This window comes from Bombina bombina, chromosome 1 (assembly GCF_027579735.1).
Source record: "Bombina bombina isolate aBomBom1 chromosome 1, aBomBom1.pri, whole genome shotgun sequence".
In the NCBI taxonomy this organism is placed as follows: Eukaryota; Metazoa; Chordata; class Amphibia; order Anura; family Bombinatoridae; genus Bombina; species Bombina bombina.
This window is the reverse complement of record NC_069499.1, coordinates 855038262-855063026: the sequence shown is the minus strand read 5'-3', so window position 1 is coordinate 855063026 and position 24765 is coordinate 855038262. Positions and strand designations below refer to the sequence as shown.

Here is a 24765-nt window from a genome sequence, read left to right as displayed (position 1 = left end):
TTTTCATCATATCTTATAATTTACTATAAAAAAAATATAAAATATGAGGAAAAAATGGAAAAAAACACACTTTTTCTAACTTTGACCCCCAAAATCTGTTACACATCTGCAACCACCAAAAAACACTCATGCTAAATAGTTTCCAAATTTTGTCCTGAGTTTAGAAATACCCAATGTTTACATGTTCTTTGCTTTTTTTTGCAAGTTATAGGGCAATAAATACAAGAAGCACTTTGCTATTTCCAAACCACTTTTTTTCAAACTTAGCGCTAGTTACATTGGAACACTGATATCTTCCAGGAATCCCTGAATATCCCTTGACATGTATATATTTTTTTTTAGAAGACATCCCAAAGTATTGATCTAGGCCCATTTTGGTATATTTCATGCCACCATTTCACCGCCAAATGCGATCAAATAAAAAAAATTGTTCACTTTTTCACACATTTTGTTACAAACTTTAGGTTTCTCACTGAATTTATTTACAAACAGCTCGTGCAATTATGGCACAAATGGTTGTAAATGCTTCTCTGCAATCCCCTTTTTTCATAAATAGCAGACATATATGGATTTGGTGTTGCTTTTTGGTAATTAGAAGGCCGCTAAATGCCACTGCGCACCACACGTGTATTATGCCCAGCAATGAAGGGGTTAATTAGGGAGCATGTAGGGAGCTTGTAGGGTTAATTTTAGCTTTATTGTAGTGTAGTAGACAACCCTAAGTATTGATCTAGGCCCATTTTGGTATATTTCATGCCACCATTTCAACGCCAAATGCGATTAAATAAAAAAAAAAGTAAAATTTTTCACAATTTTAGGTTTCTCACTGAAATCATTTACAAACAGCTTGTGCAATTATGGCACAAATGGTTGTAAATGCTTCTCTGGGATCCCCTTTGTTGAGAAATAGCAGACATATATGGCTTTGGCGTTGCTTTTTGGTAATTAGAAGGCCGCTAAATGCCGCTGCGCATCACACGTGTATTATGGCTAGCAGTGAAGGGGTTAATTAGGTAGCATGTAGGGAGCTTGCAGGGTTAATTTTAGCTTTAGTGTAGAGATCAGCCTCCCACCTGACACATTACACCCCCTGATCCCTCCCAAACAGCTCTCTTCCCTCCCCCACCCCACAATTGTCCCCGCCATGTTAAGTACTGGCAGAAAGTCTGCCAGTACTAAAAAAAAAAGCTATCCTTGATAAAACATAAATTAAAAAAAATGCATATTTACATATGCTGCTCTGGAGGATCCCCCCTTAGCCCCCAACCTCCCTGATACCCCCCAAACAGCTCTTTACCCATCCCCCTCTAACTTATTAGTAGCCATCTTTGGTACTGGCAGCTGTCTGCCAGTACCCAGTTTATAGTAAAACATTGTTTTATTATTTTTTTAAAATAATTTTCTGTAGTGTAGCTTGCCCCCCCCCAAAAGACCAACCCACCACCCCTCCCAGATCTCTTAGATCGATATATATATATATATATATTTGGCAATCACTGCCACTTTTCCCCCATAAATTTTCTGTAGTGTAGCGGTTCCCACCCGCTTCCTACCCCCCCCGCGCGCGCGCACCCTCGTGCGCACCCGGCGTTCCCGCCCACGATCCCGCCCCCCGCCACATCATACAGCCCATCGATGGCCGCCCACCCGCCTCCCAGACTGGCTCCCACCCACCAACGAAACCGGCCATCGATGTCCGGTACAGAGAGGGCCACAGAGTGGCTCTCTCTGCATCGGATGGCCAAGGGGGGTTATTGCAGGATGCCTCGATGTTGAGGCATCACTGCAATAACCGGAAAGCAGCTGGAAGCGAGCAGGATCGCTTCCAGCTGCTTTCCAGACCAAGGACGTACGTCCTCGGTCATTAAGTGTATTTTTTTAGAGGACGTGTAGCGTACGTCCTTGGTCATTAAGGGGAAAATAGGACTAATTTTGCACTCAATTTGTAATTTAGGACTTTACTCTTGCAGACTACTTTATCATTTAGGTTGCTAGTGTTTTACAATAAATATATGTATAAATATATAGTACTGGTAATCATGCTTTGGAAATAGACCTCGATAAGATTGCTGTATTTATTATAAGGTGAATTATCCTATTCTTCACCACATTTGGAAACTCTCTTGAAATATAGAAATATGGTAAAATTAAATAACTGGAGATGTATCTTAGCCTGGTAAATGTCTATATGTATATAGAAGTGTCTTGTGATGAGCAGTTGCCAGGAATGAAAATCATGCAAACTACCTTTGACAGATTATTTTTTTTATAGACTATGGCCTAGATTTAGAGTTTGGCGGTAGCCGTCAAAAAGTACACTAACACCCATAAACTACCTATGTACCCCTAAACCGAGGTCCCCCCAAATCGCCGCCACTCGATTAAATTTTTTTAACCCCTAATCTGCCGACCGCCACCTACGTTATACTTATGTACCCCTAATCTGCTGCCCCTAACATCGCCGACCCCTATATTATATTTATTAACCCCTAACCTGCCCCCCTCAACGTCGCCTCCACCTGCCTACACTTATTAACCCCTAATCTGTCGAGCGGATCTCACTGCTACTATAATAAAGTTATTAACCCCTAATCCGCCTCACTCCCGCCTCAATAACCCTATAATAAATAGTATTAACCCCTAATCTGCCCTCCCTAACATCGCCGAAACCTAACTTCAAGTATTAACCCCTAATCTGCCGATCGGAGCTCACCGCTACTCTAATAAATTTTTGAACCCCTAAAGCTAATTTTAACCCTAACCCTAACACCCCCCTAAATTAAATATAATTTTATTCTAACGAAATAAATTAACTCTTATTAAATAAATTATTCCTATTTAAAGCTAAATACTTACCTGTAAAATAAACCCTAATATAGCTACAATATAAATTATAATTATATTGTAGCTATTTTAGGATTAATATTTATTTTACAGGCAACTTTCTATTTATTTTAACCAGGTACAATAGCTATTAAATAGTTACGAACTATTTAATAGCTAAAATAGTTAAAATAATTACAAAATTACCTGTAAAATAAATCCTAACCTAAGTTACAATTAAACCTAACACTACACTATCAATAAATAAATTAAATAAACTACCTACAATTATCTACAATTAAACCTAACACTACACTATCAATAAATTATTTAAATAAAATATCTACAAATAACTACAATGAAATAAACTAACTAAAGTACAAAAATTAAAAAAGAACTAAGTTACAAAAAATAAAAAAATATTTACAAACATTAGAAAAATATTACAACAATTTTAAACTAATTACACCTACTCTAAGACCCCTAATAAAATAACAAAGCCCCCCAAAATAAAAAATGCCCTACCCTATTCTAAATTTAAAAAGTTCAAAGCTCTTTTACATTACCAGCCCTGAACAGGGCCCTTTGCAGGGCATGCCCCAAGAAATTCAGCTCTTTTGCCTGTAAAAAAAACACATACAATACCCCCCCCCCCCAACATTACAACCCACCACCCACATACCCCTAATCTAACCCAAACCCCCCTTAAATAAACCTAACACTAAGCCCCTGAAGATCTTCCTACCTTATCTTCACCATACCAGGTTCACCGATCGGTCCTCGGAAGTGTTGATCCAAGCCCAAGCGGGGGGCTGAAGAGCGACGTCCATCCTCGGGCTGAAGTCTGGATCCAAGCGGCGGCTGAAGAAATCCATCATCGGGCTGAAGTCGGAAGTCCATCATCGGGATGAAGTCTTCTATCAAGCCGCATCTTCTTTCTTCTGGAGCGGAGCCATCTTCTTTCCAACCGACGCGGAACATCCTCTTCAACCGACACCTACTCGCCGAATGACGGTTCCTTTAAATGACGTCATCCAAGATGGCGTCCCTCGAATTTCGATTGGCTGATAGGATTCTATCAGCCAATCGGAATTAAGGTAGGAATATTCTGATTGTCTGATGGAATCAGCCAATCAGAATCAAGTTCAATCCGATTGGCTGTTCCGATCAGCCAATAGAATGCGAGCTCAATCTGATTGGCTGATTTGATCAGCCAATCGGATTGAACTTGATTCTGATTGGCTGATTCCAATTTCTTCAGCCGCCGCTTGGATTCAGACTTCAGCACGAGGATGGACGTCACTCTTCAGCCCCCCGCTTGGGCTTGGTTCAACACTTCCGAGGACCGATCGGTGAACCTGGTATGGTGAAGATAAGGTAGGAAGATCTTCAGGGGCTTAGTGTTAGGTTTATTTAAGGGGGTTTTGGGGCATGCCCCGCAAAGGGCCCTGTTCAGGGCTGGTAAGGTAAAAGAGCTTTGAACTTTTTTAATTTAGAATAGGGTAGGGCATTTTTTATTTTGGGGGGCTTTATTTTATTAGGGGGCTTAGAGTAGGTGTAATTAGTTTAAAATTGTTGTAATATTTTTTTTTTTTAATGTTTGTAAATATTTTTTTATTTTTTGTAACTTAGTTCTTTTTTATTTTTTGTACTTTAGTTAGTTTATTTCATTATAGTTATTTGTAGATATTTTATTTAAATAATTTATTGATAGTGTAGTGTTAGGTTTAATTGTAGATAATTGTAGGTATTGTATTTAATTAATTTATTGATAGTGTAGTGTTAGGTTTAATTGTAGATAATTGTAGGTAGTTTATTTAATTTATTTATTGATAGTGTAGTGTTAGGTTTAATTGTAACTTAGGTTAGGATTTATTTTACAGGTAATTTTGTAATTATTTTAGCTATTAAATAGTTCTAAACTATTTAATAGCTATTGTACCTGGTTAAAATAAATACAAAGTTACCTGTAAAATAAATATAAATCCTAAAATAGCTATAATATAATTATAATTTATATTGTAGCTATATTAGGATTTATTTTACAGGTAAGTATTTAGCTTTAAATAGGAATAAGTTATTTAATAAGAGTTAATTTATTTTGTTAGATAAAAATTATATTTAACTTAGGGGGGTGTTAGGGTTAGGGTTAGACTTAGCTTTAGGGGTTAATACATTTATTAGAATAGCGGTGAGCTCCAGTCTGCAGATTAGGGGTTAATGTTTGAAGTTAGGTTTCGGCGATGTTAGGGAGGGCAGATTAGGGGTTAATACTATTTATTATAGGGTTAGTGAGGCGGATTAGGGGTTAATAACTTTATTATAATAGCGGTGCGGTCCGCTCGGCAGATATGGGGTTAATAAGTGGAGGCAGGTGGAGGCGACGTTGTGGGGGGCAGATTAGGGGTTAATAAATATAATATAGTGGTCGGCGGTGTTAGGGGCAGCAGATTAGGGGTACATAGGGATAATGTAAGTAGCGGCGGTTTACAGAGCGGCAGATTAGGGGTTAAAAAAATATGCAGGGGTCAGCGATAGCGGGGGCGGCAGAATAGGGGTTAAGTGTAAGGTTAGGGGTGTTTAGACTCGGGGTACATGTTAGAGTGTTAGGTGCAGACGTAGGAAGTGTTTCCCCATAGACCACAATGGGGCTGCGTTAGGAGCTGAACGCGGCTTTTTTGCAGGTGTTAGGTTTTTTTCAGCTCAAACAGCCCCATTGTTTTCTATGGGGGAATCGTGCACGAGCACGTTTTTTAAGCTGGCCGCGTCCGTAAGCACCGCTGGTATCGAGAGTTGAAGTTGTGTTAAATATGCTCTACGCTCCTTTTTTGGAGCCTAACGCAGCCATTCTGTAAACTCTCAATACCAGCGGTATTTAAAAGGTGCAGCCAGAAAAAAGCCAGCGTTAGCTACGCACCCCTTTGGCCGCAGAACTCTAAATCTTGGCGTAAGTGTTTGCAAAATGAAGAGATCTGACTTTATAGTCAGGAACAATCGTGACTTGTAAAAGAGATCTAGCGAGTGTAGGAAGCGCTTAGGGAGAATTCTGAATTAGAGTGATTGCCCTATTGTAGCTCAACTGTCTTGGAATGAGATGACGAGGCCCTACAGGTTGCGTTGTGACGGATGATTAGAGTGTGTATTTTCTCTTTCCCCCGTCTTCTCCTTAAGTGCTGGTGTTATGTTATATTCCATTTTTATTTGTATAGCTGTTCTGTATGTTTATTTAATTATATGTGTATTATTACTAAATATAATTTAGCATTTCTGCAATTGCTAATTGCTGATGTCATTGTGCCCCTATGGGCTCTATTTATCAAGCCTTCTCCTCCCCTATGACTGCAGGTTCTCAGAAGAACCTGCAGTCAGTATTTATCAAGCAGTGGTCATCAGGCCGCTTTCTAACCAATTTCAATCTCCCTGGTCTCGTCCAACTGGGAAGATTGACAGCTCCTGTCTGCGCGTGATTGGCTGTGTGCGGGCAGGGGGTGGTGTTGCACGCAAGAGCAAAATAGCGCTTGTGGGCAAGTCCAAGTTCCACCAGTGAATTGCTGTCCACCAAAGGCGAGTTGGGGGGGACAGGGGCAAATATGTACGCCCTGTCCGCCCTAGCTTGATAAATCAAGTACAATTTGTGTTCACTGTTTGTTTCTAGAGATTGTATGTCTGACTGGGCTAATACAATCCCTGGAATAATAAAACTCACTATATTCTAGTGTTCTCTGCTATTGTCCTGTTTACATATGTGGATATGTATAGTCAACATTTATAGAATACAAGTTTGTTTCTTTAATGCTCTTTCTGTAAGCCAACCTTAAGTTGTGGAATTAACAGAACTTCTTGCAATTTATTATGAATTGGATTCTATTTTGAACAACATTATTGTTCACTTGACAATTCAATAAAACTGTTCAAAAAATATTTAAAAAAAGAATAAATCAAGGCCACATCACATAGTTGACTTACAGAGGGATATGTTAAAGATTCCGCTGCTAAAGATTCTTAATTTCAACCACTTGTGAATTAGGTGGGATTTTGTCTTGTTTTGTTGGTTATTGGTGCATTGCCTGTGGGAGAGATGTTCATTTGCTTTGCTGACTGTGTAATTTATGAGGACCCTGATCAGTGTCTCTCCACACAGGATGATGCTTCCTCTCCTGGTGATCTTGTTATAGCAGATGGAGGTAAGTGGGGCTTTTTAGTTTGGGTTTGGAAATTTTCTTTTAATTATATAGAGAAGTCTATTATTTTAGCAACACTGATTTTAGAAACAAGATGTAGATTATGAAAGTAATAAGTGTAACAATTCCCATGGAATAAAGAAAGTACAGTATGAGAATTCTGAATTGCTTATATTATAGCTAATTTCTGTTAGGTAATGCACTATTTACATTATATCTGTAGCCCACACCACTTCTACATTTAGGTTTAAATGTAATTTTCTGTGTGCTTAGATGGACAGGTCACAGATGGAGATAAGGGCTGCTGGCCCACTCAGTCTGCACTGACCACACGTCTTCGTCGCCTTATAACTGCCTTCCAGCGCACTTCCAAGTTCAGACAGGTTCAGCAAATCCCACCCATGTTCCCAGTGCACCCCCCAGTGATACAGACATCATATGAAGATACCACACTGAATCCAAAAGTGGCTGCTAAAATTGAAAGGCAACAAAGGTTAGTATGCAAAATCCTTCATACCCTGGTTATAATATGAAAGCTCCTCAGGCAGCAGCACTTTATCTTCAAAATGTATTAATCAAACTATCATATGGTACATATTTGAAAAGTCCAATGCAAAATACATACAACAATGTTGTATTGCAACATGATTAAGGGATGATATCCCAAAATGTTGTTGTATGTATTTCTTCTGTAAAATGATGATGGTCCACAGTCCTTCATAACATCTGGGGTATATTTACTGCAACAAGGAGGAGGTCAAAACCCAATATCAGAGCTTAAAATCCCTCCCACCTCATAGGAGTTGGTTGAGAATAGAGGTGTTTTCAGCTACTTACGTATGGACTTTAATTTTGGAGCTCAGACCTATGTGACACCCAGAGTCCCTGGGAATTATCATTCACAAGGAAGACAGAATTGAAAGTTCACAGCAGCTGAATGATAAAGGGACAGAGGAATGCCCTGTTATGTGCACAGTATTTCCCTAATGGGACTTCAGCCATAACTACCCTCAGGCATCGCAGGGATTCATCCTTAGCTTCCCCCCGAGGGACACAAGTATTTCCTACTGTAATCCTTTGCAGTACTCGATACCTTCAGCTGCATTGACAAGGATTTGACATTGCATAAGGTAAGGGACCTTACACAGCACACACACAGCCCAGAGGCATTAGCGTCCGCAGAAAATTTTCCGTGGGGGGTTAAAAAAGTGAAATGTACCCAGACAAATACAGTATCTCACAAAAGTGAGTACACTACTCACATTTTTGTAAATATTTTATTATATCTTTTCATGTGAAAACACTGAAGAAGTGACACTTTGCTACAATGTAAAGAAGTGAGTGCACAGCCTGTATAACAGTGTAAATTTGCTGTCCCCTCAGAATAACTCAACACACAGCCATTAATGTCTAAACCGTTGGCAACAAAAGTGAGTACACCCCTAAGTGGAAATGTCCAAATTTGGCCCAATTAGCCGTTTTTCCTCCCCGGTGTCATGTGACTCGTTAGTGTTACAAGGTCTCATGTGTGAATGGGGAGCAGGTGTGTTAAATTTGGTGCTATCGCTCTCACACTCTCTCATACTGGTCACTGGAAGTTCAACATCGCGACTACATTTAGTGACCAGACCATTTTTCAATTTTCTTACCCTTAAAGAGACATGAAACCCAAACATTTTCTTTCTTGATTTAGGTAGAACATACAAGTTTCTTCTTAAAACGGGGAGAGTCCACAGCTGCATTCATTACTTTTGGGAATTAAGAACATGGACACCAGTAGGAGGCAAAGACACCCCAGCCAAAGTCTTAAATACCTCCCACACTCCCCTCATCCCCAGTCATTCTTTGCTTTTCGTCACAGGAGGTTGGCAGAGAAGTGTCGAAAGATTACGGAGTAGTCTCTTATGGAGGGAAGTACTCTTCGAGATGGGACGGGAGTTTTAACTAGTCCTGTCAGCCTCTCAGTGAGATCATTGATGAACAGCTCTACAAGACATCAGCGTTGACGAGTTTCGCTGCCTGCTGTCTTCACTCAAGTCCATGTCAGAAGCAACGCTACTATCTGTCAAACTTGAAGAACCGTGTTACTGTTCCACTGCCTAGATTCCGGTAAGATCGTTTCATTTTATTTTCATTGTGGGAATGTAATGTAAATGATTGAAGATCATATCGTCTGAGGCTTCGGGGGGGGACCCAGCAGGATCGGTGCCTTAAGATGCCCCACCGGAGATGAGTTTTGCCTTTAGAGTCAGTCTGACGCGCCTTAGTGTACTGCTAAAGCAGGTACTGGAGGCTTGGGAGGATTTTAGTCTTCATTTGCCTCCGGATCCCCAGTCTTCTGATGGCGAACAGCGCTAGACGAGGGGTGGGATGTGGATCATACACCTGACTGTCTTTTGCTTGTGTATCTAATCCGAGTTCTGAGCTCTTGACCCTGACAGGCTGGCCCTGTTAATGTTTCTTTCTTGGCGTTCACCTTCTTTAGATCCGATTAGAATGTGTTTTCTTTGCAGAGCTCGAGACTGTTGTAGACTTTTCTTTTTAGGATTTTTTTTTCTTCTCTGGGATTTTTGATACTAGCGATTTTATGATTGTTATGGTTGTTACTTCCGGTGCAAGTCACACAAAAAAAAATGTTGAGAGACAACGTTTAAGCTTTGGAGCTTATTTGTCTGTCATTTGTCTGTTTTGTTTAGTCTAGCTCTGCTAGGGTTTTGAACTTTCAGTTAGCCCTTGAACAGTTCAGTTGTACCCTGGTCAGCAGGCTGGTCCTGGTTGGGTACTAGTTCACTCTGTTCTTTTGAGGTTATATCAGACATTTTGTATCCTTGACAACAGGCTGGTCCTGTTTGGGTACTAAGTTGACTTACCTCTTGTTACAAGGTTGTTTTTTTCTTGTTTCTACAAGTTATAGGTGGCCCTTCTATCCTAGATATCCGGCTGGCCCTACTTTATTTCATCTTAGTGTGGCATCTAATATTTTTCTTGCATAACCTTCTCTGACATTTAAGTACTTGATACTAGTGTTTTGTCCCTGCATAGCTTGCATGGTTTCCTGGAATTCCGATTCTGCTATGGCAGTATGTTTATAGTTCCTGAGGTGCTTTGGATAGGAGCTAGAGTCCTCCCCTCTGAAGGGGAAGGATCAGATGACTTCATGGAGATCTCCAATACCTGGTGTAGGGGGCGATTATTCCCCCCTATTGGTACTACGTGGATGGGATTGTCCAATTTCAGATCTCTTTTGCCAGTGCTTCTCTCCTCTTTTTTTTGAGGATTGCTGTGTTTTTCGCTTCCCCTTGCCTTTTGGGGTAGGGCTTTCGGTCATCTGGTTGCTGAGACTCGGTTCTTAGGGACCATTTTGGTACTTGCAGTATCCTCTTTTTGATCCTATATACTTGGGGATCTTGGGGATTGTTATGCATTCTCTCTTGTCGTTAACCGATAGGAGTTTTAGGATGCTCGTTCATTCATTAATTCTTTGAGCTGTAGGTTGTCTGAGGGTTGTTCCAGTCTGGATCTTTCAAGACTGTCATTTTCTCTCAATCATGGAGTTCTGATCCTTTTTGGGTCCTCCTTTTGTCTTCGGACTTTGTGGGTATTATCTTCAAAGCCTTTTGGGGCTGAGTGGACAGCCACTGGAATACTTCTTGAGAGATCATAATTCTAGTCCCCATGGGGATATGGTATGCTGAAACTTTTGGGCTACTTTTATTCCAGGTAACTTTGTGGTTGTTACGAAAGGTTTTTGGTCTTGATCCGGCACCTGTTTTTGGGGGTCTGTTTTTTTTAACCTAGTCCTTGTCTTTGACTTGGCAATTTGGTTAATCTGTTTTCCAGATCTTATTGGTCTTGGATCTGTCCAGCATTTAGTAGTAAGCTTGTTTTCCCGGTCCTGGGGAAATCTCCCTGTTCCTACTAGGGGCGGTTCTTTCTCTCTTCTGGAGAGATGGAGGAAGTTCTTCCTGGGAATTTCTTTAACTGGAATATTCCTGGGTTTCTTCGTTTTCCTTCGATTTGGAAGGCTCTGGTCTACTGCGCCTCTCCAGTTGGCTCCTCTTGAGCTAGTTTTCCTCATCTGTCTCTAGGAGTTCTGTGGGTCGAGGGTTTCTCTTGCCAGCAGTGTACCCTCCCTTCGAGTTTCTGAGGGGTAATCAGGATAGGTATTCTGGATCCCGTGTTAGTCTCTCTGGGTGTCGGTGCCTCTTCCTGCTTCTTTTCCTTAGGAACTCTTGGCTGGAGATTCGTTATCTGATCTCTGGGCCGTATCTATGCTGGGATTTTTTAATCTCTCTTGTCCTTGGGTACATTGAAAGGCGCTTCTGTGATGGGACTGTTCGCTCGGAGTAGGGGTCAGGAATTCTGATTGTTCTGTTTGGGCATCGACCATGTCTCTTGTCTCCTGAAGGATCCTTACTTAGGTTGGGAGGCCTTGCAGTTGATTCGGGAACCTTCCCTTAGCGGGTAGTTGGTTCTTCTTTATGGGTCAGGGTCTTGTCCTCCCTTACCTCGTTTTCTTGTAGGGAGGGAGTTGGTCCGCCCTGCTTTCTGAGTTTTTTCTCTTGTTCTTTTCCAGGAATGTCCTGGTGCAAGTTTGCTTGCTACTCGGTTGACTAGTTACTATGGTTGGAAGTTTTTAGTCTGACTGCCTATCCGACGGAAGCCTGCGGCTTTCGTTTGTGGCGTTAACAGATGTTACTATTCTGTTCCTGTTCTGCTCCCGGGTTTTTTTTCTGACCTACAGGTGTTCAGTTTCTCTGTGCTAGTTAGCTGTCTATGGAAGGTAGTCTTGTTCTACCATTTGTCCCTTTGTCCTTCTGGAACTTTGGTTCTGGTTAAGGCTTTCCATTGGTTCCTTTTGGATCCATGTAGGAGGTGATCTGGAATTTTTCATTTCCTTGCTCTCCTTTGTCGGTAGAGTATTTTTCTAGGGGATTTTGCCCTCTTGCAGCCTGGTAGCCGCTCTTCTTGGGTTATGCTAGGGGCTTCTCTTTCTGTTTTGTCCCTGATTCTTCATGGATTGTTTATGGAGGTTTCGGACCTTATTATCTTATCTTCTTTCAGTTTGGGAGAATGTGGTGTGGGAGTTTGTTTGTTGTTTCTTCAGAATGGGCCGCCTCTTTGTTCCCGCCCATTTGCATTCAGTGTCCTCTATAAGTTTGGGTATTGATTTCCCAAAAGTAATGAATGCAGCTGTGGACTTTCCCCATTTTAAGAAGAAAAACTTAAATTATACTTACCTGATAATTTTCTTTTCTTCTGAACAGGGAGAGTCCACAGCTCCCCACCCGTTTTTTTCTGGGGGCGGCCTTTAATTATTTTTTATTCATTCTTTTGGCACCTTTTTTTTCACCCTGATAATTCTCCTACTGTTCCTTGTTCCCTTGGCAGAATGACTGGGGGATGAGGGGAATGGGGGAGGTATTTAAGCCTTTGGCTGGGGTATCTTTGCCTCCTCCTGGTTGCTAGGTTCTGTATTCCCAAAAGTAATGACTGCAGCTGTGGATTCTCCCCGTTCAGAAGAAAAGAAAATGATCAGGTAAGCATAATTTAAGTTTTTAAACAACTTTCTAATTTACTTCTATTATCTAATTTGTTTCATTCTCTTGGTATAATTTGTTGAAGGAGCAGCAATGCACTACTGGTTGCTGACTGAACACATGGGTGAGCCAATGACATATATATATATATATATATATATATATATGCAGCCACCAATCGGCAGATAGAACCTAGGTTCTTTGCTGCTCCTAAACTTACAGATAAACCTTTAAGCAAAGGATAACAAGAGAAAGAAGCAAATTAAATAACAGAAGTACATTTGGAAAGTTGTTAAAAAATGTATTCTCTATCTGAATTATGAAAGAAAAATGTTGGGTTTCATGTACCTTTTAAGGACCAGGGCTTTTTTTACATTTCTGCGGTGTTTGTGTTTTGCTGTAATTTTCCTCTTACTCATTTACTGTACCCACACATATTATGTACCGTTTTTCTCGCCATTAAATGGACTTTCTAAAGATGATATTATTTTCATCATATCATATAATGTACTATAAAAAAAATATAAAATATGATGAAAAAAATTGAAAAAAACACACTTTTTCTAACTTTGACCCCAAAAATCTGTTACACATCTACAACCATCAAAAAAACACCCATGCTAAATAGTTTTTAAACTTTGTCCTGAGTTCAGAAATATCAATGTTTACGTTTTCTTTGCTTTTTTTTACAAGTTATAGGGCAATAAGTACAAGTAGCACTTTGCTATTTCCAAACCATTTTTTTTCTTTCTTCAAAATTAGTGATAGTTACATTGTAACACTGATATCTGTAAGGAATCCCTGAATAACCCTTCACATGTATATATTTTTTTTAGTAGACAACCCAAAGTATTGATCTAGGCCCATTTTGGTATATTTCATGCCACCATTTCCCCACCAAATGTGATCAAATAAAAAAAATCGGTAACTTTTTCACTAACTTTAGGTTTCTCACTGAAATTATTTACAAACAACTGTGCAATTATGGCACAAATGGTTGTAAATGTTTCTCTGGGATCCACTTTGTTCAGAAATAGCAGACATACAGTATATGGCTTTGGCATTGCTTTTTGGTAATTAGAAGGCCGCTAAATGCCTTCGCACCAGACTTGTATTATGCCCAGCAGTTAAGGGGTTAATTAGGTAGCTTGTAGGGTTAATTTTAGCTTTAGTGTAGAGATCAGCCTCCCACCTGACACATCCCACCCCCTGATCTTACCCTGACCCCCCCTCAAACAGCTCTCTTCCCTCCCCCACCTCACAATTGTCACCGCCCTCTTAAATACTGGCAGAAAGTCTGCTAGTATAAAAATAAAGGTGTTTTCTTTTTAAAGATTTTTTTTTAAGATTATATATATATATTTTATCTTTAGTGTAGGATACCCCTTAGCACCCAATCTCCATGATTCCCCCCCCCCCCCCCCCCAAACAGCTCTCTATGCCTCAACCTATTGGCCGCAATCTTAGGTACTGACTGCTGTCTGCCAGTACCCATTTACTACAAAATTTACCCTTTTTTGGCTGAAACCTTCCGCCTAATTTCTGTAGTGTAGCTGCCCACCCTTAATACCCTACCCACCCTCCCAGATCCCTTCCCAAACATTTTTTCCCTCTCCCTTCTTTGACTCATGTGTGTTAATACTGAAAGTAGCGTGCGCATGCTCCCGCGCCCCCGCCTCCTTGCACGCTCCAGGAAGCACAGAGGGGATAGGATCCGGATATCAACCGATGGGCCGTCTCCTTGCTATGACTCCCACCCACCAACAATTGGCATCATCGCTGGCCGATGCAGAGAGGGCCACAGAGTGGCTCTGTCTGCATCGGATGCCTACATTTTTTTATTGCAGGATGCCTCAATACCAAGGCATCATGTGTGTTAATACTGAAAGTAGCATGCGCATGCCCCCGCGCCCCCCGCCTCCTTGCACGCTCCAGGAAGCGCAGAGGGGATAGGATCCGGATATCAACCCATGGGCTGCCTCCCTGCTATGACTCCCACCCACCAACAATTGGCACCATTGCTGGCCGATGCAGAGAGGGCCACAGAGTGGCTCTGTCTGCATCGGATGCCTAAACAATGTTATTGCAGGATGCCTCAATACCAAGGCATCTCTGCAATAACATGAAAGCGTCTGGAAGTGATCATGATCGCTTTCAGTGCTTGAAAACAATCCTGATTGCTTCCAGCGCTTGAAAACCCTAAGGATGTACAGAGTACATCCTTGGTCATTAAGTGACAGTTTTTGTAGGACGTACCCTGTACGTCCTTGGTCCTTAAGGGGTTAAAGACATAGAAACTGACATTCAATTGTCAAAATTGTTGTAGCAAACACATTGGGACATATCTCAGATAGCCACACCATATATCCATTTGGAGTATGTACTGATTTTGAAAATGATGCTTATCTTGTTTGGTACCTGATATGTTTTTTATATTTGAGATCTATAGCCTTATGTACTAGCCTGGACATATAATTAAATGGACTAAGTACACATAATTAAAAATTAACCTGTGGGTTTATTTAAATTAAGTAGAGCTCAGAGCATATACTAAGGCTTACCGAATATCTTATTTTAAAATAGGGAATTCAGGCGTATGCTGTTAAATTATGCATTAAAAATAACAATTTTCATTCTTGATAAGTACAGCTGATAATCACAAAAATCTGCTTTGCATAGAGAAATTGTTTAACACATTTCAGAAGTATCTGTTGCACCGCACAACCAATGACAACCTGTAAATTAGGTCCAATCTAATTTACATTCTCTGACTAGATTGTTATAAAGTAGAATGAGCACTGGAAAAATGTCAGAGACCTTGTACCTTTTGAGCTTTCGAAGATTTTAATGTGATAAATAAGTTCTTTTTAGTTTATTTACACTCTCTTTTTGTTTGGCATTGTTATTTTTTCTAAGTAGTTAGCTCATCGCTATTGTGCCTGCAGCCCAGCGTTCCTACATGGTTCAGCCCTTAGGGGAGGGTTGTCACATGGGCTTATCCCTTTGAGCAGCTGCAGTGTGTATGTAGATTTTATTTGTCTACATATTGCTCAAATTTAATATCGCACAGAGCACAACATCACACAGAGGACAATATTTATTATTTTCCTATGTTCTGGAGTGTACAGGTGTTTTATGATATTAACAAGACCGATATTCTGAAGACTTTATTTTCAGGAATTTTCTGCCTCTCCAGATTGATAAACAGCTCTAAGCCATTGTTGTGTTATGTGCCAATCTGAAATAAATTATTCATTCAAAATCTTTTTTTTCGGATGCAGATGGACACGAAGGGAAGAGGCAGATTTTTACAGAGTAGTTTCCACATTTGGAGTTGTGTTTGATCCTGGAAGGGGGCAATTTGATTGGACCAAGTTTCGAGCCATGGCCAGACTGCACAAGAAAACAGATGACAGCTTGGAAAAGTATTTGTATGCCTTCATAGCCATGTGCCGCAGAGTTTGCCGCCTGCCAGCAAAAGAAGGTGCATAGTGTTTAGGGATCAAAGCTTTTTAAAGGGACACTGAACCCAAGTTTTCTCTTGTTAAGTGTATCCAGTCCACGGATCATCAATTACTTGTGGGATATTCTCCTTCCCAACAGGAAGTTGCAAGAGGATCACCCACAGCAGAGCTGCTATATAGCTCCTCCCCTCACTGCCATATCCAGTCATTCTCTTGCAACTCTCAACAAAGATGGACGTAGTAAGAGGAGAGTGGTGTATTATAGTTAGTTTTTTAACTTCAATCAAAAGTTTGTTATTTTTAAATGGTACCGGAGTGTACTGTTTATCTCAGGCAGTATTTAGAAGAAGAATCTGCCTGCATTTTCTATGATCTTAGCAGAAGTAACTAAGATCCATGGCTGTTCTCACATATTCTGAGGAGTGAGGTAACTTCAGAGAGGGAATGGCGTGCAGGTTTTCCTGCAATAAGGTATGTGCAGTTAATATATTTCTAGGGATGGAATTTGCTAGAAAAATGCTGCTGATACCGGATTAATGTAAGTTAAGCCTTAAATGCAGTGATAGCGACTGGTATCAGGCTTATTAACAGAGATACATACTCTTATAAAAGTGTAATATAAAACGTTTGCTGGCATGTTAATCGTTTTTATATATGTTTGGTGACAAAACTTATTGGGGCCTAGTTTTTTTCCACATGGCTGGTTTGATTTTTGCCTAGAAACAGGCTTTCCACTGTTGCAATATGAGTGGGAAGGGCCTATTTTAGTGCTTTTCTGTGCAGCTAAAAATACTGACAGAGACATTCAGCTTCCCTCTGCATGATACAGGACATCTCTGAAGGGCTCAAAAGGCTTCAAAGTCGTGTTTGAGGAGGGTAACAATCACAGTAGACTGTGGCAGTTGTGACTGTGTTTAAAAAACGTTTTTGTCATTTATTATTCTGTTTTTGTTATTAAGGGGTTAATCATCCATTTGCAAGTGGGTGCAATGCTCTGCTGACTTGTTACATACACTGTAAAAATGTTGTTAGTGTAACTGCCTTTTTTCACTGTTATTTCAAATTTTGTCAAAATTTGTTTCTCTTAAAGGCACAGTAACGTTTTTTATATTGCTTGTTAACTTGCTTTAAAGTGTTTTCCAAGCTTGCTAGTCTCATTGCTAGTCTGTACAAACATGTCTGAAACAGAGGATACTTGTTCATTATGTTTAAAAGCCATGGGGGAGCCCCATAGGAGAATGTGTACTAAATGTATTGATTTCACCTTAAACAGTAAAGATCAGTCTTTATCTATAAAAGAATTGTCACCAGAGGGGTCTGTCGAGGGGGAAGTTATGCCGACTAACTCTCCCCACGTGTCGGACCCTTCGCCTCCCGCTCAAGGGACGCACGCTAATATGGCGCCAAGTACATCAAGGACGCCCATAGCGATTACTTTGCAGGACATGGCTGCAATCATGAATAATACCCTGTCAGAGGTATTATCCAGATTGCCTGAATTGAGAGGCAAGCGCGATAGCTCTGGGGTTAGACGAGATACAGAGCGCGTAGATGCTGCAAGAGCCATGTCTGATACTGCGTCACAATATGCAGAACCTGAGGACGGAGAGCTTCAGTCTGTGGGTGACGTCTCTGAATCGGGGAGACCTGATTCAGAGATTTCTAATTTTAAATTTACGCTTGAGAACCTCTGTGTATTGCTTGGGGAGGTATTAGCTGCTCTGAATGACTGTGACACAATTGCAGTGCCAGAGAAATTGTGTAGGCTGGATAAATACTATGCAGTGCCGGTGAGTACTGATGTTTTTCCAAAGCCTAAAAGGCTTACAGAAATTATTAGTAAGGAGTGGGATAGGCCCGGTGTGCCCTTTTCCCCACCTCCTATATTTAGAAAAATGTTTCCAATAGATGCCACTACACAGGACTTATGGCAGACTGTCCCTAAGGTGGAGGGAGCAGTTTCTGCTTTAGCAAAGCGTACCACTATCCCGGTTGAGGACAGTTGTGCTTTTTCAGATCCAATGGATAAAAAATTAGAGGGTTACCTTAAGAAAATGTTTATTCAACAAGGTTTTATTTTACAGCCCCTTGCATGCATTGCGCCTGTCACTGCTGCACTGGCATTCTGGTTTGAGGCCCTGGAAGAGGCCATCCATACAGCTCCATTGACTGAAATTGTTGACAAGCTTAGAACTCTTAAGCTAGCTAACTCATTTGTTTCTGATGCCATTGTTCATTTGACTAAACTAACGGCTAAGAATTCCGGATTCGCCATCCAGGCACGTAGGATGCTATGGCTCAAATCCTGGTCATCTGATGTGACTTCAAAGTCTAAATTACTCAACATTCCTTTCAAGGGGCAGACCTTATTCGGGCCTGGTTTGAAAGAAATTATTGCTGACATTACTGGAGGTAAGGGTCATACCCTTCCTCAGGACAGGGCCAAGTCAAAGGCCAAACAGTCTAATTTTCGTTCGTCAAGAGGGAACTTTTGCTCAATCCAAGCAGGCCTGGAAACCTAACCAATCCTGGAACAAGGGCAAGCAGGCCAGAAAACCTGCTGCTGCCTCTAAGACAGCATGAAGGAGCGGCCCCTATCGACAACGGATCTATTAGGGGGCAGACTCTCTCTCTCTTCGCCCAGGCGTGGGCAAGAGATGTTCAGGATCCCTGGGCGTTGGAGATCAATATCTCAGGGATATCTTCTGGACTTCAAAGCTTCTCCTCCACAAGGGAGATTTCACCTTTCAAGATTATCTGCAAACCAGATAAAGAAAGAGGCATTCCTAAGCTGATCTCCTTGTAATGGGAGTGATCCATCCAGTTCCGCGGACGGAACAAGGACAGGGGTTTTATTCAAATCCAAAAAAGAGGGAACCTTCAGACCAATTTTGGATCTAAAGATCTTAAACAAATTCCTCAGAGTTCCGTCATTCAAGATGGAAACTATTCGAACCATTTTACCCATGATCCAAGAGGGTCAGTACATGACCACAGTGGACTTAAAGGATGCCTACCTTCACATTCCGATTCACAAGAATCATCATCAGTTCCTGAGGTTTGCCTTTCTAGACAGGCATTACCAATTTGTAGCTCTTCCATTCGGGTTGGCTACAGCCCCAAGAATTTTTACAAAGGTTCTGGGCTCACTTCTGGCGGTCCTAAGACCGCGAGGCATAGCGGTGGCTCCTTACCTGGACGATATCCTGATACAGGCGTCAAGCTTTCAAATTGCCAAATCTCATACAGAGATAGTTCTGGCATTCCTGAGGTCGCATGGGTGGAAAGTGAACGAAGAAAAGAGTTCTTTATCTCCTCTCACGAGGGTTTCCTTCCTAGGGACTCTAATAGATTCTGTAGAAATGAAAATTTACCTGACGGAGTCCAGGTTATCAAGACTTCTAAATGCTTGCCGTGTTCTTCACTCCATTCCGCGCCCCACGGTGGCTCAGTGCATGGAAGTAATCGGCTTAATGGTAGCGGCGATGGACATAGTGCCATTCGCGCGCCTGCATCTCAGACCGCTGCAATTATGCATGCTCAGTCAGTGGAATGGGGATTACACAGATTTGTCCCCTCTACTAAATCTGGATCAGGAAATCAGAGATTCTCTTCTCTGGTGGTTATCTCGGGCCCATCTGTCCAAGGGTATGACCTTTCGCAGACCAGATTGGACAATTGTAACAACAGATGCCAGCCTTCTAGGTTGGGGTTCAGTCTGGAACTCCCTGAAGGCTCAGGGTTCATGGACTCAGGAGGAGAAACTCCTCCCAATAAATATTCTGGAGTTAAGAGCAATATTCAATGCTCTTCTGGCTTGGCCTCAGCTAGCAACACTGAGGTTCATCAGATTTCAGTCGGACAACATCACGACTGTGGCTTACATCAACCATCAAGGGGGAACCAGGAGTTCCCTAGCGATGTCAGAAGTCTCCAAGATAATTCGCTGGGCAGAGACTCACTCTTGCCACCTGTCAGCGATCCATATCCCAGGTGTAGAGAACTGGGAGGCGGATTTTCTAAGTCGTCAGACTTTTCGTCCGGGGTAATGGGAACTCCATCCGGAGGTGTTTGCTCAATTGGTTCTCCGTTGGGGCAAACCAGAATTGGATCTCATGGCGTCTCGCCAGAACGCCAAGCTTCCTTGTTACGGATCCAGGTCCAGGGACCCAGAAGCAGCACTGATAGATGCTCTAGCAGCGCCTTGGTTCTTCAACCTGGCTTATGTGTTTCCACCGTTTCCTCTGCTCCCTCGTCTGATTGCCAAAATCAAACAGGAAAGAGCATCAGTGATATTGGTAGTGCCTGCGTGGCCACGCAGGACCTGGTATGCAGACCTAGTGGACATGTCATCCTTTCCACCATGGACTCTGCCTCTGAGACAAGACCTTCTAATACAAGGTCCTTTCAATCATCCGAATCTACTTTCTCTGAGACTGACTTCATGGAGATTGAACGCTTGATCCTATCAAAGCGTGGCTTTTCCGAGTCAGTAATTGATACCTTAATACAGGCACGAAAGCCTGTCACCAGGAAAATTTACCACAAGATATGGCATAAATATCTTCATTGGTGTGAATCCAAGAATTACTCATGGAGTAGGGTTAGGATTCCTAGGATATTGTCCTTCCTCCAAGAGGGTTTGGACAAAGGATTATCAGCTAGTTCTTTAAAGGGACAGATTTCTGCTCTGTCTATTCTTTTACACAAGCGTCTAGCAGAAGTTCCAGATGTTCAGGCATTTTGTCAGGCTTTAGTTAGAATTAAGCCTGTATTTAAACCTGTTGCTTCTCCATGGAGCTTAAACTTGGTTCTTAAAGTTCTTCAAGGGGTTCCGTTTGAACCCCTTTATTCTATTGATATCAAACTTCTTTCATGGAAAGTTCTTTTTCTGATGGCTATTTCCTCGGCTCGAAGAGTCTCGGAGTTATCTGCCTTACATTGTGATTCTCCTTATCTGATCTTTCATTCAGATAAAGTTGTTCTGTGTACAAAACCTGGGTTTTTACCTAAGGTGGTTTCTAACAAGAATATCAATCAAGAGATTATTGTTCCATCATTATATCCTAACCCTTCTTCAAAGAAGGAACGTCTTTTACATAATCTAGACGTAGTCCGTGCCTTGAAGTTTTACTTACAGGCTACTAACCTGTTTGTTGTTTACTCTGGACAGAGGAGAGGTCAGAAGGCCTCGGCAACCTCTCTTTCTTTTTGGCTTCGCAGTATAATCCGTTTAGCCTATGAGACTGCTGGACAGCAGCCTTCTGAAAGGATTACAGCTCATTCTACTAGAGCTGTGGCTTCCACCTGGGCCTTTAAAAATGAGGCCTCTGTTGAACAGATTTGCAAGGCTGCAACTTGGCCTTCCCTTCATACTTTTTCCAAATTTTACAAATTTGATACTTTTGCTTCTTCGGAGGCTGTTTTTGGGAGAAAGGTTCTACAGCCAGTGGTTCCTTCCGTTTAAGTTCCTGCCTTGTCCCTCCCATCATCCGTGTACTTTAGCTTTGATATTGGTATCCCACAAGTAATGGATGATCCGTGGACTGGATACACTTAACAAGAGAAAACATAATTTATGCTTACCTGAAAAATGTATTTATCTTGTAGTGTATCCAGTCCACGGCCCGCCCTGTCCTTTTCAGGCAGGTCTAAATTTTAATTAAACTACAGTCACCACTGCACCCTATGGTTTCTCCTTTCTCGGCTTGTTTCGGTCAAATGACTGGATATGGCAGTGAGGGGAGGAGCTATATAGCAGCTCTGCTGTGGGTGATCCTCTTGCAACTTCCTGTTGGGAAGGAGAATATCCCACAAGTAATGGATGATCTGTGGACTGGATACACTACAAGAGAAATAAATTTATCAGGTAAGCATAAATTATGTTTTTTCTTTCGAGATTCAGATAGAGCAGGCAATTTTAAGCAACTTTCTAATTTACGCCTATTATCAATTTTTCTGCTTTCTCTTGGTATCTTTATTTGATAAGCAAGAATGTGAACATTCTGGGTTCTTGCTGATTGGTGGATAAATTTACCCACCAATAATCAAGTGCTGTCCAGGTTTTAAACCAAAAATTGGCTGGCTCCTTAGCTTAGATGCCTTCGTTTTCAAATAAAGATAGCAAGAGAACGAAGAAAAATTGATAAAAGGAGTAAATTTGAAAGTTGCTTAAAATGGCATGCTCTATTTGAATCACACAAGAAAAAATTTTTTGGGTTCAGTGTCTCTTTAAGGCATATCATTATCATACCTGGCATATTTTCTTACCTGACCAGTATGTTCACCTACATCTATTGATTTCCAAAAAAAATGTACTGCATTTTATTGGATTAAATAAAATATATTTTTAGTACATGATGTGTTAACAAATAGTAATCGTTTGAATTGGAACACAGTGCTTTCTATATGTAAACATTTTTAAACTTGCAAAATAATTTCAGATTCTTTTTATGAAGGAGATTTGATCATATAATCTTAGGCTGTTCTGATTTTGATTTATTTATTTTTTCCCTTAGAGTTTGCAGACCCTGCTCTTTCTATCCAACCGATCACAGAGGAGAGAGCTTCCAGGACGTTGTACCGCATAGAGCTCCTTAGAAAAATACGAGAACAAGCTCTCCGACATCCTCAGTTATTTGAGCGCTTAAAGCTCTGCCATCCAAACCCAGACTTACCTGTGTGGTGGGAGTGTGGAAATCACGACAGGGATTTGCTAATTGGGGCTGCCAAGCATGGAGTGAGTCGGACAGATTACCATATTCTGCGGGATCCAGAGTTGTCCTTCATGGTAGCACAGAAGAACTACAACTTAAACAAAGGGAATTCATCAACCCCACTCCTAGCACCATTAAATCATTTGTCTGCTTCACCTCTTACTCCACAATCACGGGTACCGGATTACAAAGGGAACACCATTGATGAGGTAAAAGTTAAAAATGAAGCTACAACTGAGGAAAACCCATTCACAGAGGAAGAATATGCTGTATTGGAGCAGCCAAAGGCAAAAATAACACCTGAGTCCTTATGTCCCAACAGCGATCTATTGTCACAGACTGGGGAGCATAAACCAGCTATTAAATTAGAAACTGATAGGCGTATGGTAGCAGCAAGGACAGAGCCCCTCACCCCTAACTTAACTTCCAAAAAGCAAAGAATCCGCAAACGAGACAGAGGATCTGGTTCCAGCTCAGATTCAGACTCCAACCATTCATCCTGCTCATCCAGATCTTCCTCTTCCTCCTCCTCCTCTTCTTCCTCTTGCTCCCGAACAGGATCCAGCTCTTCCTCCTCATCCTCTTCCTCATGTTCATCATCTTCTTCGTCTTCCTCATCTTCTTCCACCTCATCATCTTCATCTGAAGAAAGTGATAGCGATGATGGGGATTCACAAAAATGTGGTAAGTCTGGTTCTGCTTTTCTTATTGGGAAGTTTTGTTTATTAGAAAGAACCCATTAAGCCTAATACATTATTTCAGGCTCATTTAAATCATTTTAAGCTTCTGGACTATTATCATTTTTTTGCTACTGTGAAATTGTCTTTTGTTCATAGAGAAAAAATAAATTAGCATACAAGGTAGATCTTCTGAAACTATAACATTTATATATCTTTATGAATAACCAAAAATATACAAGATACATTTTAGAAACTTCTTTTGGGTAGCATGAGCCATTTAGTTTTTTTAAGGAATTTCATAAATAACCATCCACATCTTCCTTCTCTAAACTATATAAATAATAGACATGTGATGACTATATTAAACATTATTTTCTTCATAAATGGAAAGAGTCTACACCTGCATTCATTACTTTTGGGAATTAAGAACCTGGCCACCAGGAGGACGCAAAGACACCCCAGCCAAAGGGTTAAATACTCCTCCCACTCTCCTCATCCCCCAGTCATTCTTTGCCTTTCGTCCCAGGAGGTTGGCAGAGAAGTGTCAGAAATTTACGATTTGTCTCTAATGGAGGGTAGTACTCTTTGGCATGGGACTGGAGTTTTAAGTAATCCTGTCAGCCTCTCAGTGAGAGCCTGGATGAAAGTTAGAATTCGGAGATGCAGGGAGAGTCTTTCCGCGAAACCATCCTGTCTCATTTTTAACAGCTCCATAAGCAATCAGCGTTGACGAGTTCGCTGCCTGCTTTCTTCTCTCAAGTCCATGGCAGAGTCAAGGCTACTATCTGTCACACTTGAAGGGCCATGTTCCTGTTCCACGGCGTAGATTCCGGTAAGATAGTTTCATTTTACTTTTCCCTTGATTGGTTTGTATTACAAATATTTTTCCTGACAGGCTACCACCTTGCGGGATCAACTAGAGTAATCGGTCTCAGTGAGGCTGCTTTTGTATTTTGGAATCAAGGGTTAATATTTCCTAAGGGGGGTTATATGAACAGGGGGGGTTTCATCATGTTTATGTGATTCGACCTGCTTATGTGTAGTGTTACTTAGGCTCATGGTTTTGTGGAACACAACAGCCTTGGAAGTGACACGGCTTTTGCGGTCAGGCGCGCTTTTTCTGGACTGTACGGCTTACCTTGTGACCGGGCGTGGTCACGTTTTTGACTCTACATTTCCGCATTCCTGACCGTGTGGCGACGGAGAAATTTTGGTCCTCTGGTGTCTGGTGCATAGGAGGTGGTGAGTGCCCCAGCCATTGTGGGTGTAACGTGCCGTTTAGATTTTTTCAAATTTGGTCCATTTTTTGTATTCATATCCCAGTTATGGAGAATTTTGATGTTGAGATTGAAGTGGTCTCT

The 24765-nt window shown here is 41.3% G+C and overlaps 1 protein-coding gene across 10 annotated transcripts in view; it reads left to right on the top strand.

Moving 5' to 3' along the window:
- The window catches only part of CHD9 (chromodomain helicase DNA binding protein 9), a 648673-nt gene that overhangs the window by 541051 nt on the left and 82857 nt on the right, over positions 1–24765 (top strand). For all 10 annotated transcript variants that reach the window (XM_053699504.1, XM_053699510.1, XM_053699505.1 and 7 more), the window contains 4 exons: positions 6965–7007; positions 7278–7497; positions 15826–16028; positions 22527–23408. In XM_053699504.1, the coding sequence (XP_053555479.1) occupies positions 6965–7007; positions 7278–7497; positions 15826–16028; positions 22527–23408 (1348 nt within the window). The remainder of the gene's footprint in view (positions 1–6964; positions 7008–7277; positions 7498–15825; positions 16029–22526; positions 23409–24765) is intronic.